Source organism: Hippoglossus hippoglossus, chromosome 4, assembly GCF_009819705.1.
Source record: "Hippoglossus hippoglossus isolate fHipHip1 chromosome 4, fHipHip1.pri, whole genome shotgun sequence".
Classification (NCBI taxonomy): Eukaryota; Metazoa; Chordata; class Actinopteri; order Pleuronectiformes; family Pleuronectidae; genus Hippoglossus; species Hippoglossus hippoglossus.
The window spans coordinates 867670-888166 of NC_047154.1; the positions used below are offsets into that span (position 1 = coordinate 867670).

General features: G+C 42.6%; 1 protein-coding gene across 2 annotated transcripts in view; it reads right to left on the reverse strand.

Moving 5' to 3' along the window:
• Positions 1-1274: 1274 nt before the first annotated feature.
• arhgap39 (Rho GTPase activating protein 39) overlaps positions 1275-20497 on the reverse strand; it is an 84557-nt gene continuing 65334 nt past the window's right edge. Inside the window, exons 3-11 of one of the 2 annotated variants that reach the window (XM_034584052.1) lie at positions 16402-17692; positions 14441-14605; positions 12561-12746; positions 10965-11178; positions 9210-9283; positions 5834-6033; positions 5244-5335; positions 4957-5126; positions 1275-3331 (exon numbers count right to left, since the gene is read on the reverse strand). In XM_034584052.1, the coding sequence (XP_034439943.1) occupies positions 3137-3331; positions 4957-5126; positions 5244-5335; positions 5834-6033; positions 9210-9283; positions 10965-11178; positions 12561-12746; positions 14441-14605; positions 16402-17692 (2587 nt within the window). In that variant the 3' untranslated portion in view covers positions 1275-3136. Of the gene's footprint in view, positions 3332-4629; positions 4864-4894; positions 5127-5243; positions 5336-5833; positions 6034-9209; positions 9284-10964; positions 11179-12560; positions 12747-14440; positions 14606-16401; positions 17693-20497 lie in introns of those variants that run through there. The other variant, XM_034584053.1, reaches the window with a different exon arrangement.

Here is a 20497-nt window from a genome sequence, read left to right on the forward strand (position 1 = left end):
GATGCTCTGCTGTCAGATCAGGTGAGGTGGTGGATGGAGGTGAGGAGGAAGGATGGAGGAGAGGAGGGTGGGAGGATGGAGGTGAGGAGGAAGGATGGAGGAGAGGAGGGTGGGAGGATGGAGGAGAAGAGGCTGGGAGGTTGGAGGTTAGCAAGAAGGATGGAGGAGAGGAGGATGGAGGTGAGCAGGAAGGATGGAAGAGAGGAGGGTGGGAGGATGGAGATGAGCAGGAAGGATGGAACAGAGGAGGGTGGGAGGATGGAGATGAGGATGGAGGTGAGCAGGAAGGATGGAGGAGAGGAGGGTAGGAGGATGGAGGTGAGGTGAGGTGGAAGGATAGAGGAGAAGCGGCTGGGAGGTTGGAGGTTAGCAAGAAGGATGGAGGAGAGGAGCATTGAGGTGAGCAGGAAGGATGGAAGAGAGGAGGTCGGGAGGATGGAGATGAGGGGAAGAGGCTGGGAGGATGGAGGTGAGCAGGAAGGTTGGAGGAGAGGAGGGTGGGAGGATGGGGGAGAGGTGGGAGGATGAAGGAGAGGAGGGTGGAAGGATGAAGGTGAAGAGGGTGGTGAGGATGGTGGGAGGAGTGTGGCAGTATGAAGGTGAGGTGGGAGGAGGGGGGGTGAGCATGCCCTCCTGCTGTGAGCTGTGGTCAGTGGACACAGATTCTGTCTGATGCGGAGGGGGTTTGTTTGGAGAGCAGAACCATGGAGCAGCCACCCGTCACCTGTCATGGAGCCAAGGTGAGAGTCACTGTTTCTGTCTGCACAGTAGGAGCAGCTGAACACCGTGGGGTCTGGGAGGCTGTCCATGTCACATGACTGCCCACCACCATGTTGAGTGATCAGAACATAGACACCAAACAACAGCTGCAGTGTCATTCAGTCATTAACCTCAGACACAGTTTCCCTCTGACAGATGATTGAAGCGTTTGTCTGACTTGCTCTGTGATGACGTCACGACTCCTCTTTGCTTGTGTCACATGTGTTGATTGTCACTTTGGCCATAGTGGCTGCTGTGCAAGTGTTGGAATAGTGATGCTGCATTCATGTCAAATGGACCGAATGGGAAGAACACCAGGAAACCTAATCATCAGCATGTAGAGGCGTTAACCTCCGTGTCCCCTTGTTAACAAGTACAACCAGATTAAAGCCACTTCCTGTTTGATTACCTGTTAATGACCGACTCTGATGACAGTGTGAGACACTGACTCACAGTGAGAAGCTGCTTCAAGTTCAGGGTTCAAAGTCCGTCTGATTCCATACGATATGATAACATGTAATCACTGAACTATTTAACACTGGAAACTCAGACTGCTTATAGTCAGTGTGAAACTGGAGCCTATCAACAGCCTCTGACTACAGCACAGTCGGTTGCATATTCTAAGTGTTGTGTGAAAGGCATTAGTACAACGTTTACATTAGTGTGAACAGGCTGTGTGCAGGACCCCCAAAACCTCATGTTAGACTTTTAATAGAACGTCTATCTGTAAGAACGTACCAAAGTATGTACGTATGATGGAGAATTGATGGGGACAATGTGGTCTACAAATATTTATTATTATTAATATTTCACTTTTTTATCAATTTCCCAATTCCATTAACTAATAATTAAATAATATTATTCATTATATCAATGTAAAGGGGACCAGGAGAAGCATCCTAAAATTAAATGATTCATTCATTTAAGTTGCACCTGATGAACCTTAACTTTGCTGTAGCTGGCAGAGAGGTCAGTGCACAGCCACCTTGTGCACTCAGTCTGTTGTACTTTACAAGTGTGTAACAATACAGGAACACTTCGGACGACTGTGCTGGCAGTGTGGAATTGATGTGTGTTCGAGAAAGTACTGCACATAGATGCACTGTGTGAATGGCTCAACTGTAGTGAAGAGAGCTTTGTGTGGTCATCAAGACTAGAAAAGTGCTATATAAATACAGACCATTTCATACCTGACATCAGTGCCTACAGCAGCGAGGAGAGAATAAGAGATGTTTTGACATTTAAATCAATATGAGAAAGGTAAATCCAGAGTTTTTGGAGACCTGCAGAGAGCCTGTGCAAAGTGTAGAGTCAGTGATCACAATCAGCCATGAAGTACACTGAGTGACACTGTTCACTATGTTGCATTAACTTCAAACTAAAATAAACTTAACCACGGTCTATAATAATGTGTCTGTCCAACACCGTGAAAACTGTGCACAACTCTGGGTGATTCAGTGTCCATGTTCTCGTCACTTGATGGCTAAGAGGCCAACTCTCACAGTATCACTGTCTTCCTCGCACTCCTTTAACAGAATGAAGTGAGGTTCACTCTTCTCTCTCCCTGTCCGTCCCGTGGAAGCAGCACACGTGTGCTGCAGTGAAGAGTTTTCAGCTCCTACCCTGGCAGTGTGAAAAGTTCTGTTTGCTGCCTGTGAAAACACGTTGGTCACAGCATCACCTCTCAGTCGGAGAATCTAACAGATAATATGATATCATGAGACAGTGATAGAACAGTGCAGTTAGGATTCACCTGTTGTGAAAATCTGGTGCTGGATGTGTTGTTCAGCCAGTGTGTGACAGAGGCAGAATTCCTGCTCTGTGTCGGATGGTGGTGTTCACGGCAGAGGGTGAAATCCTGGGGCTGAACATGTGTGCCTGTACTGTGTGTGTGTGCGTGCGTGTCAGTATGACAGTGTATGTGTGTGTGAGCAGGAGAAAACAAAGACAAACACCAGTTCATTTCAAACTTACAAGTTGGATTTAAAATGAACCAGTGAAACATGACTCCGATGACATGATGAGATCCCTGCTGATTCCTTCATATTCTATGTGTACAGTCGATTAGTGCATGTGAAGGCACACACAGTACTATATGAAAACCTTGTCACTCCAATAGCGGCAGAAAAAGAAAAACAGCTGGTTCAACTCAAAATGTACAGAGGACAGAGTCAGATCAGTAGAGTTAGTTCTAGGAAAGTAAACATGTTGGAGATGTGAGGTATTCACCCAGCAGCAGAATGAATGTATGATGTCCCTGTGCTGGGGGAGAGCGTAGAGGCCTGTCATGGAGGGGGTTAAAGGGAGTGTAGAGGAGGGTGGGAGTGAAGTGTGTGTGTGTGTGTGTATAGAGGCAGTGGTGGTGGTGGTGGGGGGGCTATAGGATTCCATCCATGAAGCTGGTGTCCAGCCGCTGGATGAGCACACGGATGAAGGACATCTCCTTGCGAGTATTCTCAAAGATGATCCTGGGGTCGTCGGACTGGCAGCGGAGACAGTTGGGAGCCATGACCATTGCCAGGTTGTTCACATCCATCTTGGTGATGACCACATTGGCAGACTGAGCAAACACCTGTGAACGCAACACACAGCAGAGATCTGCATTCTGAAGGTCGTCGGAGGTAAGACTAAAGAATTTATTTCATATACATTTAAACTCCTGCCAATTTGACATGAACCTTAGATCTTTGGTAACTTACCAGCATTAAAAACCTATACTTGTATTCACAGTATGTGAAGATTAGATAGTAAATACTTGATCTGTGGCTAACATGCATCTGTCTCTTTAACAAGCACTTGCTGCAGGTGTGAGGAAAAGCTGCAACATCATTTCCAGCTTTTGACTGCGAGTTCTGTGTATCGTGGAGCTGCTGTTGAATATTGTTTGTGTAATGTTTCAGAGCTGTGAGCAGTGGAAACTAAACTGCATTCATCTCCACTGTATTGGAGTAGAGGGCCAAAAAACAAGGTGAAGAAATACACTCACTAACCCAAACTGTAGTTCCTAGGTTGTAGGTCTTCAACAATGTCTCAGAGGTAAATTTATGTCAAGGAAATGTTTCAGTAAAATCAGAGTGTATCTGTCTGATTGACAGGAGTCTAACCCTATCATAACCATGCTTACTGGTCCAACATCAGCTCCAGTCCTACAACTTTGTCATTTTAAGTATCAAGTGTCTTAAAGGTCCAGTGTGTAAGATTTAGGTGACAGGGATCTATTGGCAGAAATTGAATATAAAATAATCCTAGTGATGTTTTCACTAGTGTGTTTCATCTAAAATGTATGAATTGTTGTTTTCTTTACCCTAGAATGGTTCCTTTATATTTAAATACCTTATCTTTACATCTGGAGCAGGTCCTCTCTACAGAGGCCGCCATGTTTTTTACAGTATCCCAAACTGGACAAACTAAACACCTTTTGAGTTATTATGACAACTGAAGGCTACCAAAGTTTTTCTTTTTTTTGTTTGGAAGAGGGGGTTAGGTGAGGGGTATTCTGCAACATGCAACTTCACCACTAGATGTCACTAAATTCTACACACTGAACCTTTAAGTCATGTCTCCATATTGCAATAGCAACCAAAACTAAATCAGAGTGACACTAGCACAAGTCCCTAGGAAGTATTGATGTTAGTGCTGGGCTGTGATGTAAGATGATTTATCATGCTCGTTTTCAGCCTTGTTTAATATTTGTTTATTTATTATGATTTATTTTGGCGTTTCCATGATCCACTCCTAATTTAGTTCGATCTGTCTGTTATGCAGCCCCTCACTCAGGTAACCCCCTGTACCAGCCAGGCCTGCTTAAGACACAAGTGTCTTCTGATTGTTCTGGAAGCCTGCAGAGGGGCCTCAACTAACTAGTAACTAAAAACAGAATAGAATTGATTGGAAATGACAACTTCTCAAATCAACATCTCAATTCCTATAGTGTAAGATTATAATGGATTAAGTCTTTATCATATTCCGTGTATACAAATGTTTGTATATATTCCTCTGTTAGCAGGTGTACATGTTAGAAATGTACACAAAATACAAAAACTGACTACAGACTGAAGTGGTAAATATCTACAACTAATACAATGTTATTCACCAAATGACAAAAAATCCTGACGAGCTGACATCAGCAATAGTAGAAACAATGTTGGAACCTAGTGTTCAGAGCAGCGTAATCCCTGTGTAGCCTGTGTATGTTACCTGTAGGAAGCGGATGAGGTAGCAGAGCACCAGTTTGTTGATGTGTGGCAGACCCAGCACCACATTGATGGCTGCCTCTGGGTTGTCATAGTGACTGATACACTCGTCATAAAACTCGTGAGGGATCAGTGGCTCCTCTAGCTCCCTGTACCAGAGCTTCAGCAGGGATGCTGGGGACACACGGGAGGACACATAGACAGGGTCAGAGCACATTCACATGAACCCGTTACTGCAGGTGAACCATCTGGTCTGAGTTTGTGTGTGTGTGTGTGTGTGTGTGTGTTAACCTGGGATGTGTGGGTCTTCCAGTCCTGTGGGGATTTTCCATTGATCCACTTGCAGCTTGAGGGCATTGACTTCATCAATATCACCTGGTACTCTGGAGGTCAAAGGTAGCATGATAATTACATTTCTGTATTTCTTTAAATGCACACGGTTGTGTTAACCCTGAAATCTCCAAAAACCTCCAAGCAGCTCCACAGTGGAGGAGTTGAATGCTTTTGGGAAGCTGATGTTTTTCTTTGATACTGAGCTCAATATTCCATATTTTAGAGTGGCTATAATAACTGCTGGTCGGGATGAACCTGCATTTCCCTTCAGCTTCACATAGCTCCACAGTGACTTTCAGTCTGCTGTGTATCTCAGCCCTCTCATAGCACTGATATCAGCTACAGCCGGCCACAGCTGTAAAAAGCTACTGTTCTCTAACAGCAAACAGACCGGAGGCAGCAAAAAGATATGGTTGAAAACACATGTGTTCTTGAACACCAAATTCTAATCAGTTCATCTCTGAGCCAAAGTTATCATCAACAGCAACTGAATATCCCTACATAGTTCCTGATATATCATGGCGGTTCCTTTCACAAATCCCTCTCACCTGAAGATGCCTTCTGTCTGGTCCCCATTAAGTCCCAGAACCTCTTCAGAGAGGCGAGTCTGCACCCAAGGTAGCTGGCTGTCTGGATACCGCTCCTTCTGCAGGGCCATTACCTCCTCCAGCGAGGAACTAAACATGGAGGGACTGAAGATGGCATTTCTGGCATGCATGATCTCCTCCAGACAGGGCTTTTGCAGGCCCTGAGGACAGACACACACACACGCACACACAAGTTAATATTCATACAGCAGGCTGATGAAGGGCAGTTTGAGGACTTGAAAAGAGTGAGACAGCAGTGGGAGGAGAGGACAGTCAGTTCATCCACAGGACATTCAGCTCATTAATGTCCTGTTAGCAGATTAACACCAGTCAAACCATGGAGTCCTAAAAGTGACAAATGATTCCTGTTAGTGACCTACTGAGACTCTGGCACTACACGGTACACAGGTTCTGAGCCAAGCTGCTGTCTGCCAACACACTCACAAAACACACATGTGACATGTAATACCAAAACCATGGGTATTAATCTGCTGCTATATCAGCCTCTACTACTCTAGTTTCAGGCTTTTTCACCAGGCTGCATGTGTTCCCATTCAGGCACAAGAGCATTAATGAATAGTCAGCATACAGTCGTCTTTCTAGTTCTTTGAAATGAGCTGGTGGTCACAGGCCGGTCCAGTGCTTTCACACCAAAATGGGAAAAGCAGATATTTAAGTTCTGGCCTGGACCTATCAGCAGATGCAGCCTGGACCCCCTGAGGTGTGACATGTGCAGCCATGTTTGCTGCATCACACGCTGGTAAATCAAGTCTTACTCTATAGTTAATGGATTTGAACTGAGATATTCTCCTCCATATCCATCTGACACTGTGGTGCCTAGTCAGCTGACTGAGATACTGTGGTGATTTGATCTCTCTATTGCAGGTTCTGAAAGAAGCATATGCTAGTTCCCACCCAAAAGTCTAAAAACTTGAGAATGGCGATGCAGACATGTGGTGGTGAATTGACTTTATCATAAACCTTAAACCAAAAGTTTTATTTGTGCTTGTGCAGCATCACTGTTCCGCAAAAAACGACAATTGTAAAATATATTTAAGAATTAATATATATATTTATTTAAAGAACATTACGCACAGCAACCATAAAAAGACTTGCAGAACCAAGCAATTAATTGTAGTTAATAGTTTTTCTAACCCTGTGCATATAACACTAAGTATGACTCTAGTTTTCATTTTGTTTTTGTGTGTAAATTCACTGCAGTGAGGACGACTGGGCTGTCAGGGGCACTAAAGAACACTTAAAAAAAATGAACAAACTTTGTTTACCTTCAAACTTCTATTTTTAAAAGATGGTGGAGGTTAGGATACCACTGATTGTCAAGATCAATTTTTTAAGGTGTGAAGTAATTGGTCCAATTGTTGTAAACATAAATACTGCGGTGACACTGGTGTGCAATGTTGCATGATGGATGCACTGGCACTGTTAGAGAAATATGTGAATAGAACGATCAGGAGAAAATGCATGTGCAGTGACCACGAAAATGTCTGGCCCATTATGATGACGGACCCATCAGCTGATTTAGTTTCTCTAGAGCGTGGATCTTAGTGTTGAACTGGGTCCAGCAATAGAGCATCATCATGCATACACAAATGTTACGGGTCAAAGTTCACCAAAGCTGAATTCCATGCAAAGCAATGCTGCTGTTTTGCTTCGCCACAGGTAGCCAACGGATCAAGGCAGATGGCCACATTGAGTCAGGTTCTGCTAGGGGTTTCTTCCAGGTAATGATGTAATGAATGTTTTTTTCTCTCCACAGTCGTGAGTGGGAACTGTTTGGTTTATCTATAATTTTAACGTCTCATATTTTACACCTTTCTGGGATTTAATTTGAGGTATTGGTGACCCTAAGATGATATATCAGTGGTTTAAAGTCGAAAAAACTGCGGCAATGTGTATTTCCATGTCCTCTCTTCTGCCTCTCTCTGGAGCTGCAGATAGAACAGGCTGTTTTCGCCTGCCTCTTGAGCCCCTCCTCTGATTGGCTGACTGCACTTTGAGTGACACGCTACGAGTCCCATCACCGGTCACATTCTGGCGCATTTCACAATCTCTGGCTGTAACACAGCTGAAAGTCACATTATGTCTGGATACAGCTATAGAAAACCAGCCACATATTTACAGTCAGTTACAACAGGATGTTTCTGAACGGTAAGTTACACCGTCCTCATGTTTGTAGTTTTAGTAGGACAGTCAGCCGATGTAGAAGTAATGTCCTGAGTTACAGTACGGAGTTTCACAACGGAGTTTTACAATGAAGTTTCAATATGGAGTAACATCTAGGTTACTCCGTACAGAGCACACCGGCATGGCACATCAGAAGAAATAAAGTATAACCGCTGGTCTCGAACAGTAACGTTCTTAGGGAGAATATGCACATTCTCTTTCTTGCATCCCTCCACGCTGCAGTGTTTCTTCAGTGTTGTTTGTTGTGGTTAGCCTGTGGTAGCTAACAAGCTGCTAGCTCAGCAACATCTCTGCTTCATGTCGCGTTTGGTGTGGAGGGTTGTTGGTGGGGAGCAGGGGTGGTGGGTTCGGAGGCTGGACTTATACTGGCTGGGTGGGGCTGAGAGACGAGTGCAATCCCGAATGACATCATACGGGGGAGGAAGTACGAAACGCGACGTTTTGATAACATATTTCTTAGAATGGACTCAGTGAAAAAGTCTGCGGAGTGACTGTTTTCATACTTTGAGGGTACCTACTGACCCCCTTCAAGTAATTACACATAGTAAAAGCCCAGAAAATGTATTTTACACAATATGGGCCCTTTAAGATGTGAAGTGCCTTGAGATGATGTATGTAATTATTGGTACTATACAAATAAAATTGAATTTAACCTCAGAGAGAGCCACATGTGATGGATCCCTCTCCCAGGACGGACAGAAGAACATAATGGAAGGTGTGTCTATGTTTTAGAAATCAGATTATTTTTGTGTACAACATTTTCTGGTTATGTGCAAATGTATACAAATTAATGAATCCTTTGCAATGTTTTATAAACAGATGTGGATTAATTCGCTGGTGAAAATAGTCTCTACTTTTATCCTGTTTGACTAATATTTGCTGAAAATTACATTCAGAAAATTAAATGGATTTTTTTTATGAACCTGTATATTTGTGAGTTGTTTATTTTCTGTATAGATTAACATCTTAAATAGGAACCAGAGAGCTTGGTGCTAAGAGCCACAAACTACTTAGCGAAGTCAGTAAGTCAAAAGAGGTACACTCACAATAAGAAAACGAAAACAATCGCCAGACATATTTTTTGGGAAGGTGAATCCAGTTTGACAACATAAAGACAGACAAAGATTCTTACCTTCTTAGGTCCAGTCAGTGCAGCTTTAGTCAGTTTCCTGTGACAGTATTTAGCATAGCTGCTGATGGCTACTCCTGGAAAAACAGAGAATAGAAGACATTTTTACAACTTTGGGAGATTTCCGGTCTTTTTTAGCTGAAACTGTTTTATTCAGCTCAGGAGGCTGGAATAACAGGGACAGGGTCAGAGACATATTAAAAGCTTCAGTGGAGTGGAGGCCATGAGGATTTAATTTCCATGATGCCAGATTATAAAATAATCCAGATTTACTCCATTAAAACAGTCAGATTTTCAGGATATTCTGAAACAAAGTACACTACAAAGTAGCTTTACTGATGTTTATAATAAGTTGCCATGGAAAAAAAACCTGACCAGCACCAGGTTTTTATCATCTACCCCTTTAGGAAACACAAAAAGTTTCAATATTAAATGGAAAAATGACACACTAAATGAAAAGATCACTTAATTTTTTTTCAGTTAAGACAGTTAAGACATTTAGATCTAAATACTCTGAACTTTCAACACAATACATGAAATACAATGTGTTATTAGGAAATATATGCTTAACACTCCCTTAGTATCTGTCAAGGGCAACCTGACAGGCATTTGTCCTACATGTGCACTGACTGAGTCACCTATAGGGGGCAGCAGAGTACAAGTACATCTGTATTCTGTCTGATTTAGAGGCAGAAGAGACAGGAACAACTCTGAAATACACTTGAAAGTGCTTTGCTATTATACTGTCAATGCTAATGTCTCCTACTGCGCCTCCTGCTGACACAGAGCTGGCCTTCAACACAGAGCTGTCTACAGGAGCTCCTATCTACACGGGATCTAGGTTTGCAGGTTATTGATTCTCTGTTTAGAATAAGAGTATCAGTTTCACTCTTATCTATTTCATCTTGGACTTCCCCAAAGAGAGTAATGAGTGCACTTCAGATCAATATTCTCCACATTTACAAAACATTTTCCCTTGTAAACAACTTCAAAATGCAGAATCTATGGAAATGCATTGGTGAACCTATGGTGTGAGAACTTCAATTAAAAAAATAACTGGTGTCTAGTTGTTCCTGTTCCTCTGGTGAGAGTTTTCACTGAAACATACAGAGCAGCTCGTATAAGATGAGGTCTGGGTTGAACAGTTGAAATGCATTGAATTCATTTCATTTTCACTTGGAGCACAAAATCAGGATTCATATTTTTATGGTTCTATTTAAGCAACTCTAAGCACAAGCTAAATCTTTGGACGTGGTGGTGTCCTGTAAAAAGTCAGTACTGACATGAGGCACCTGGTTATTCTCTCAATATTTAACCACACCCCTGATTTCCTCACCTTAAAATATTAGACCTAAGCTCTCATGGGACCTTAGATGAGACTGGTGTCTTTGTACACCAACTATCCATCCAAATGTGTGTGTAGTATATACCTTGCAGCAAACACAATTATTAGGAGGAAGGCTTAACATGTTGATGACTTTGTTGGCTTGTGAGACAAACAAAATATTATTTGGTTTTGCAAAAGTGAAGTCTATAGGGCAAATCAATTCTCTTAGGAACAATTTGGGTCTGATGATTTTAGAAGGTAAAGGTTAGAGATTCAACCAAATCATTAGCTCATCCTCTGGGAAGCATGAAATACTACAGCAAAAACATATTACGAACCAGGGGACATTCTGTTTAGGAATCAACATCTGTGAAAAATAAACTTTAGGAGAAATTTTGAGAATTGAGAAGAATAGATTGTTGCTCCCTCACCCTTGGTGTCGTTGAGTGGGTCCATGTGCCGGTAGATGTAGCCCTCCAGGTAGTTGTGGAAGCGGGGCGTGGGGGGGAAGAAGGCCAGAGCGATAGCCATCAGCTCCCAGCCTCGTTCCAGGCTATCATAGCGGAAGTTCTCTGTAGTTTGACGACAAAGCTGGATGTAGAGCTCATCACGCAGGCCCTGGTTACTCCACCCACGCACCACCACCTGACACAGACAAGCAGAGAGCCAGTGAGTTAAGAGGTGTAGCTTTCCTTCATCTGTTGATAACTGTCTCTTCATAAATGACAAATCACAACTGTAGTTATTTACTCCAACTTTAAATATTTAGGAGGCAGTAACCACGGTGACTCCATGAATGTGCTGCTTTGACTGTGCATGGTTGTGTAGATATCGTTTCACTTTTTACTTCTTCTTGGTAGTTATATTTGATCATCATGTCACATATTTGACACAAAGACTTGTTCTATGTGTCTTTTCAAGTTCTCATGTTTTATTCTTTTTATTTGTATTTATTTGCTTTTATGTGTGTGAATGCATTTTTTTTGATTGCCCGCATGTATCCTGCACTGGCTTCGTCTGTAAAAGTTTTTAAGTTACTGGCTTTTAAAGGTACTGTATAAATAATTGTATTGCAACCAATTGCATACCCCTCCCATCATTCCCCCCCGTGAGGAGACATAAAGACACTTGTGTTCCTCTCTATAGCCAGTGTTTGGTTTGACACAGAAATAAAGCTCTCGTTATAAGGTAACTTAAACAGAGGGATTGTTAGTTTATTCAACATTATTAAAGTATTTAAATTCCATTTCTGTCGCTGGAGCCTCCTAAATCCTACATAATGAATATTAACCATTTCGGTCTTATAGTTGAAATATTATCAAAAAGCTGAGCGGCAGTCACTGGTTCATTACCACATTCCTAAACCTGGTAGAACCTACCAATGGGAGTATCGTTACAAGTTGTTGGAATCTGAGACATCATTAAATGTCATTATAGTATTGGAGAACAATGTGTGTGTGTCTACATAGATGCTTAAAAAAACAAAACAATTTGTGAGCTTCAGTATCCCTGTGCCTCCATCAGTCCATAGTGACTCACCTCCACCGCTGACCATTCTGTTAACCTTTAGAAATCACCCTGTGAATTGCAGTGACTGCATTAACAACTTCTTAGCTACTGGGATTTGTAAAACTAAAAGTCATTTTTTGGGAAACATTTTTTGCTTTATGTATGCACATTGCCCATGCACAACTTTTGGTGTGGCTGCTCTGCACAGTTTTATAAATGAGGCCCCTGCTGTTTTAAAAGCTTCCTCTCAAAGTCACACCAGGAACAAGGACGCACGACTTCACAGTGTGAAGCCTCACTTCACACTTCAGCAGTGCTGCAAAGAGGAAAAACCAACAAGTCATCTTGTTTTAGTTTGTAATATGCAGCCAATGCATAACACATCTTTACAGCATCAAAGTATTGCTACTATCTAGGTCTTGGGTCCTAGTGTTACACTGCTGTGCATGGCTAAATGGCTTTGAGGAGGGGAGACCTGCAGGTTAGACTGTGAGCCATGACTCAGGCTGTTCACTCACCTCCAGAGCCACAGAGAGGGGGTCAACCTTTGAGCGACGGTCCCCCATGTAGGTCTGGATGAGCTTAAAAATGTCCACTGCCTCCTTCTTAACTATGCGATCTGAGGTCACGATCATTGGCTTCTTGATGGGCTCACTGCTCCAGGCCAGCATGTTGGCAATGGAAACTTTTCTTCGAAACAGACCCTGAGAAAACAAGGATGGGATGGAGAGAAAGAGAGGGAGTTAGCAGCATGGAGAGACACTGATTAAAGATGCTTAAATGTAGACGAACTGCATCTTTTCATTCTTCAGGGCCTGAACATGAAGAAATGTTTCAATAGTATTCATAGTTGAATACAAAGTGTCTCAGTGAAGTGTTGAGCCACCAGAACAGCTTCATTGCCCAATAGCAGAAACCCCTCCCCAGGATAGTTTTTAATTATTAAATTTATTTATATAACCTTATTTCATTTATCGACCAAACAAAACAATTTAACTGCAAACACAAAATCTCCAATCTTGAATGAAAAGGAGTAGAAAGAAGAATAATCTTATATAATCTGCCTCTTTCACAAGACTTTAATCAACAAAGCAAATAATTCAATACAATTAAAAATTTAAATAGCTGCAGGCCAACACAGCCCTTCACATCCCTCTATTAGTTCCTAAGTTACAATCAACCATTCAAAGAAGCTTACAAAATGATTTACCTGTCACAACAAAACAGAAAAAAGCTTAATTAACACATATCATTGTGTTTCCTCAACATACTGGCGTATTTAATTTTTTACAGATTCTTTGGTTTCTTTGTTGAGATTGTTCCATAAACTGATTCCTTTCATTGTAATGCAACGTTCCATCAATTTGGTTCTAAATAGTGTTTTTTAAAGATCTCTGTTCATCATAGGATAAAGGTGATCATTTAGAATAACTGTGTGTTGATTTGCAGTGGAATACTTCTGAAGTAGCTCCAGAGCATTACCACAGGCAAAGAGCAAACAGCCCATTCCAAACAGGCATGTTTGCAACAGGCACTGCACTAGTTAGAATGGAATAGAATGAATCTTTATTGTCCACAAGGTGGAAATTTATCTTTTATAAATGTGTTGGCTCAGTGGCTCGCACTCTGCCATCTTGCCTACCCCCATATAAAAACACAAATCCCGGGGCCACACTGTGCAGTGTGCAGTGCGTCGCTGATCTGCTGTGGCTAATTCTATATATGATATAATATATAATATAATATATCATTCGTATAATAAAATAAATAAGGAATGAAATTCAAATGGGATTTAAGAGGAAGATTGACAGCCCTACTGTACACCACACATACATTCAACAACTAGTACAGATAACAGTGAAGAATTGCACGTGTTAAGTTTCTCACTCATTTATTCAGGTTTTCCTTTAATTTGTCACACGTCTGTCTTTCGGTCTGCGTGATCAAAATGTTGTCAGTACAAATCTGTCATGTATTTTGATAAACAATGTCAACACAAGATGTTTGCTGCTAAAGCTTTTGAGCACATTTCCTGGCCTTAACAGACAGACTGGACTTTGTAATGGGAAAAAGCATAAAGCTCAACTCTTTCAGTAGCTAAACCTCATTAATGATCAGCTGATCAGAGTTTCTCACTAACAGTGTTAGCCCACAAAAGACATTAACAGTAGCTCATTATAATGGTACAAAGTGTTTTTTTGATGTCTGTCATGTAAAATGTAACTGAGTGTGTGTGTGTGTGTGTGTGTGTGAGTGACATATGAGTGGAAATTGGTATGCATAGTAAAGTCAGAAATATGTTTGTGACATCACTAATGGACAAAGAGACAGTTACATTGTAATCCATATGATGTCATACACACATATCACAGTCAGACACACACATCCCCCTCAGTACCTGTGTGTGTTTGTTGAAGTGCTTAGATGCCCAGTTCTCGATGTCAGTCTCAGAGGAGGGCTTCCTCAGGGTGAATTCTGGGAAGATGCCACAGCTGGCACTCGGCATCATATTCCTGGCATTTCGACTGGCCTCAAACTGGGCACAGGCTCCGAGGTCCTCCGACTGACAGGTGTGCAAACAGAGAGGAAGAAAGATGGAGAGGGAGAGAGGAAGCAAAGAGCTGAACATTTCTTCAGCACTGAGAGAGAACTGCCCAGGATTAATACTGACGCGCTAATACGTCAATATCCACAAGGTCATTTCAGTCCAACAAAGAGTTCATTTATTCCACAGTGTCTGATTGGGTAAACAAGCAAAAGTAACAGGATCAACAAAATATAAAGACACAAGAAAATGTATTCAAAGCAAGACGTGAACATTATGGTTACAAGAATCTTTGATAATAATTAGCTGCATGGCGAGATTGAGAGGTTAACATGGTAGAATCACACTATCCTTTATTTTAAAGAGATAGTTCACCGAAAATTTAAATTCACTCATTATCTACTCACCACTATGCCGATGGAGGGGTGGATGAAGTGTCTGAGTCCATAAAACACTTTAGGAGTCTGAGGGGTAAACAGCGTTGCAGCCAAGGTGACCCCTTCTTCAGACGTAATAAAACAGAAAAAAACACAACATGCCTCCATACTGCTCGTGCTGTGTCACCCAAGTGTCTGCAAGTCCCCGTATATTCATATTCGACTCGAAACGGCGCCATTTTCACTGTGTTTTAAGCCTTAAAGCCCACTATCGGCAGTAGCAATGCTAGCGGACATAGCCATGTGAACGCACACCGCGCACATTGCGAGAGCTTGTGTGTAGTGTGTGAAGTTTTCCGTTTTGTCCATGAGAACATGAACGCGGCTCAGAGGAGAATATCAGAGAACCTTTAGGCTTAAAACTTGGTGTAAATGACGCTGTTTCGAGATAAATCTGAATGTGGGGGCTTCTGCACGCTTGGATGACACCATATGAGCAGTATGGAGGCATTTTATGTTTTTTTCCTGTGTTATGTCTGAAGGAGTCCCATTTACTTCAATTGTATTGGATTTAGCTAAACACTGTTTACCCCTGAGACTCCAGAAGTATTTTTGGACTCAAACACTTCACCCACCCCTCCATCGGTATAGTGGTTAGTGGATAATGGGTGAATTTAAATTTTTCGGTGAAATATCCCTTTAAGTTTCAAAGTAGTTCCTGTTCAGTCCTCAGTAATATATATATATGAAAAGTATGAAACATAGAGACAATAGAGGACATAATCTCACATCAAGGTCCATTACAAAGCTCTCCTGGAGCTTTCAAACATACTTTATAATGATCTTCACTCAGTAGAGCGGGTCATCCCTGTTGTCATGGTAATGTAGATCTTTACTGAGCACATTAAGTCCAACTTCATTTAGCAAAGAATTAACTTTTGGGATTTGTCAAGATCCAACATTTTAATAATACAAATTTGGGCCTGCTTTTAATGATCCACATGTTTCTTGTCTAGAGATATTTACTTCAAAAAGTGTTTCCAGTAGATACTGGTTGTATTATGTCGTATCCTCTATACTCAGCCATTAAAATCCTTTGGTTGTTTGTGAAATAAATAAGATACAGTGACACATCTTTTTCAATGAGGAGTGATGCATAACGGATGGATATTGATCATTATAAATACTATTTATCAAATCTTGGGTCTTATTTTGAAAGTTCTGTCCATCAGTTTTATCAGTTATAATAATTATGCTGTCACTCATCAAAGTAATTGCTGAGGTCTAACAACATGATGACATCAATACAACAAAGTCGGAAAGAGCAGTGTAATGATAATTTTGGCTGCAAACTGACAGAAATAACAGCTAGTGATAAAAATAAGTTGTAATAAACAGGAATTATCCACTATTTTTAGTCTGACCAAGCAGTAGTACCTGTGATGGGTGGAGGTAAGGCTCAGGAGAGGCCAGGTTGGTCTGGACAGAGAGGCTTTTCTCCAGCAGAGCCTGAGGGAAGCCTAGCCGGTCAAAGGTGCTGCGTTTCCAGTGGTGGCTGTCACTCTGTGCTAGTGCCTCGTCCTCGCTGAATGCCCTCACCACTGGCCCCGGTAACGGCAGAGGAATGGCCCCATCGCTCTCGTAGCCATCTTTGGAGCTGCCACCTTGGGCAACCCCACCTCCCTGGCCCGAGTCCCAACTGCTTCTCTGTTTCATCACCTGCTGGGCCTCCCACGCAAGCCTTGCCTGGGCTAGCATTGCTTCGGATGCTGTGCCTGTTAGCTCCCCCTCTGGGCCCCCACAATATGCCAGCTCCTGAGGGAGGGATGGCTTTCGACTCTTGCGTTTGCGGTTTCCTGCAGGAGAGAAAGCCTCAGGACCACCTGTAGAGGAGGAGGATAGGGAGTGGGTCTGGCCGGATGTCCAAGATATGGAGTCCTCATAAAGCAACCTCTGACCTCCCTCTCCACCCTCCCCACTGTAATCCAGCAGTAGGCGGGGGTCCCTGATCAGAGACTGGCTGTGCTGCAGAGTATAGGACCCCCCATATGAGCCACCATAGCCCCCACTAGTGCCATAACGAAGCAGGCGGTCGGCAGTCTTGAAGCGAGGACTGGAAGATGACTGCTCTACGTACACCAGCTGTTTGACATACTCCTTCCCTACAGGACTGTACTCCAGACTTTGGGTCTTTTCTGGACACTTTTGCCTGGTCAGAACCAGCTGGCCATAGGGCGACTGGCCCTGTTTGGGGGAGTGATAGAGGGGGGCTGAAGACTTGCGAGCTGGTGACTTGCCAGTACCGTAGAAGGAAGAGGAGTCAGAGAGCTGCATGTCAGTGGGAGGCTCCTCATAGATAGGAGGGGGCTGGTACTCCGATGGCGGCTCCTCGTACAGTGGGGGTTCATAGGCATAGCGAGGCGAGGGAGGCTGGGAATCAGAGGAGCGGCGGTGGGTGCCGGTTCCACCAAGCTCAGCGCGCTTCAGGAAGGGAGACTGACGGCGGTCGGCATAGAGAACGGGGGAGCCATCAGGCTCTGTTGGTGGGTTTCCTCCAGAGGAGCGCCGTGTCCGTGAAGTGGTGCCCCCTCCAGAAGGAGCGCAAGGGGTGGGGGGGTCACAGGGGGAGTAACCATTTCCTTGGTGGGCCAAAAAACTGGGCTCTCTGTCTGTCACCTTGATCAGCATTCGCTCTTTCGTACCAGTGTTCCACCTGAAGGGAGAAGTCCTAGAGAGGAGAGGAGAGGAGATTTGATGAAAGGAAGAAGCTTTAAGTGTGCTCTTCATGTGTCCGACATGTTTTCTACATGTCTCCTACGTATGCCCTTCATGTTACCTTCATGTGTCACAAACCACCTCATAGCCTTGGTACAAAATGTATTCATATCTGTGGCCTAACTTTTTGTCAGAATATTATGTATTTATTCATAAAGTTTTCTATTGCTCAATTTGTTACCAATTCCCACAGTATAAATAAAAATTCATTAGAAATTATGCAGTGTACAAAAAGTTTACCTGACCTTCTAATGAGACATAGGTGGCTGTGGTTTGGGAGGTAGAGATCGACCACTAACAAAAAGGTCGGTGGTTCGATCCTCGGCACCTCCAGTTCACATTCCCAAGTTACCTTGGGCTAGATACTGATCCACATACCGCCCCCCGGCGGCAGTCCTGACAGCGAATGTATGGTGGATGATAGAAAAAAGTGGAGCGTGTAGAGTGCTATATAAATATGTGTGCCTGTAAAGTGCTTCAAGTTGTTGGTAAAAGCACTAAATACAGTCTATTTATCATTTACATTATTTGATATTTGAGTGAAGAACGGTGGAGGAAAATGGTTTAATGTGTCAATGACTTCAGTTAACACATAGTTCTACCACCTGCTTCAGCTGTTAGCTGATAGATAGTGAACATAAGTTGGTGGTGAACATGCTTGGTGTGTGCTAGTGATGTTCGGCAAATCAGAGTTCCCTTCATTTTCATAACTTGCAAAGCAGTAAGCATATTAGGGATTCTATTCATTTTTATTTAGCTTTGTTGTCATTACAGAAATTAGACACAGAGGAGGAAGATGATAAATCACAGACTAGGCAGGGGAAGAAAAGAGGACTGAAAACAGGTAAGGGTTTGAACTATGAGCTGTAATGTTACCTCAAAGAACACATCCCTCTGATTTGAGCACTGTTGGTTTTTCCCATTAGGCATGAACAAAATGGACTCTTTCCTCAAGGTAAGGTACATCACTTAGTCGTTATCAGTACATGTATATGACAGACATATGCACTGTGTGTTATCTCATTGAGCATCGTTGTGATGGACTAAACAAAATTCACCTTGTGTACAAAGCCAATGTACACAAGGCTTTGTGTACCTTGTGAGACAAGACAAGTGTGGTTGTCAGTGAGAGTGGTTGAATGTACAGGCCAGGCAGATGGACAGAGAGAGAGAGAGAGAGAGAGAGAATGAATTACATTAACACGACTTGAAAAAATAATAGTTCTAATATTGTGTCAATGTAATATTTTAATATTATGTATCGTGTTGCAGCGATATTCACAGCATGCTAATTCAGGGTTCCAGACTAACTTTTTCCACTAGTAGCACTGGTGCTCCTTACTGAAATTTTTAGGGGCACCAACACAAGATTTTGGCGCACCACTTACAACGCAAACGATGCAACACGTGACTAAATGGTCACAGTCTGGAGCCCTATAATTAGCTAGCTCTGGCCAGTCCCATCTAGTGTTACTAATACCAACCGATTCTGAGTCGTGATAGTGTCCAGTCTGCGTGATAGTGGTAAGGTCCTGTCTGATAAAGAAGACGGAATATTCAAACGTCTTGTAAAAGAATCAATGGGTCCATGAATGGAAATGTAAACACAACAACTGCTGAGGCTCTTGGCAAGTGACCTATATCACCACCACTTATTGAGTTTTGCCAGCTCTAAAGGGTGGCTGGGACTCACCAATGGAGTTAGCTCCCCAAGTTCTCTGTAAGATCTGCAGATTGGAAATGTCTTATCACAGCAGCACAACTTGAAGTGAAAACACATGAGAAAGACAGCACAGCACCATGAGTCATGCCTACTGTTTTTAGACGTGGAACGTACTTCTATTGGTAGCAATCACTTAAAATTTAAAATGTTTTAATGCTGTTTTGAAACTAAACCATCAACAGTTAAATCATTGTAGTGTTTTAGACAAAGATGGGCCATTGTGGTTCTCTGTAAACTTTGCAAACTGGAAATAGCAAGCAAGATATATCAGGATTATCAACCCTGCGGCTTTTTGGTGATATAATAGCATGATTATTCAGCTTTTTTATATTTTCTGTTCAGTTTAATGGTCATGTATTCTTATAAATCAGCTCAAACTGTTGTTACAGTCTGTAAATGGTTTCGGTGTCAAGAGTGAAATTGTTTCTATGAGAGTTTCTCAAGAAAGTTGCAACCAGCAACACCACAGGCTGAGCAAAAGGTCCATTAGCACTGTACTAGTTTTATCCAATGTAGAGATACCAGCTCTGCTAATATCTACCAAACAGGAGCTTCTGGCAATAACAGGCCTTTACTCAGTTCACATTCACTTAGTCATCCCTCTCAGTGAGTGGGCCCTCACATTCTGCTTGTTTGTCAGACAACAGGAAGGAGGAGGGCAGTGTGGGATGAAGAACAAGAAGTGAACTTGGCCAGAGGGAGGGAAGTGTGAAATCGATTGCATCACTGGCCACCCTCCATTTCCAAATACTTCCACACACCGATCCCAAGGGCCACTGGCAATGGTGGCAGTGGGAGTGTTTGAATACTTGTGGATATTAATATGCATGTGTGTAAGAGAGAGGGAAACAAAGAGAGCAGGATTTACCATCACAGGCTGAGCTGGCTTCCAACACAACATGCTCCACTCCAGCTCTAATCCACTTTCCCTCCATTCCTCCTCCAGTCAATCCACCTCTGTCCTCTCAAACTTCTCTTTGTCCATCATGTGTCCATCACTTTCTTGTTTTCTATCTGCCAACCTTCTTAGTTCTC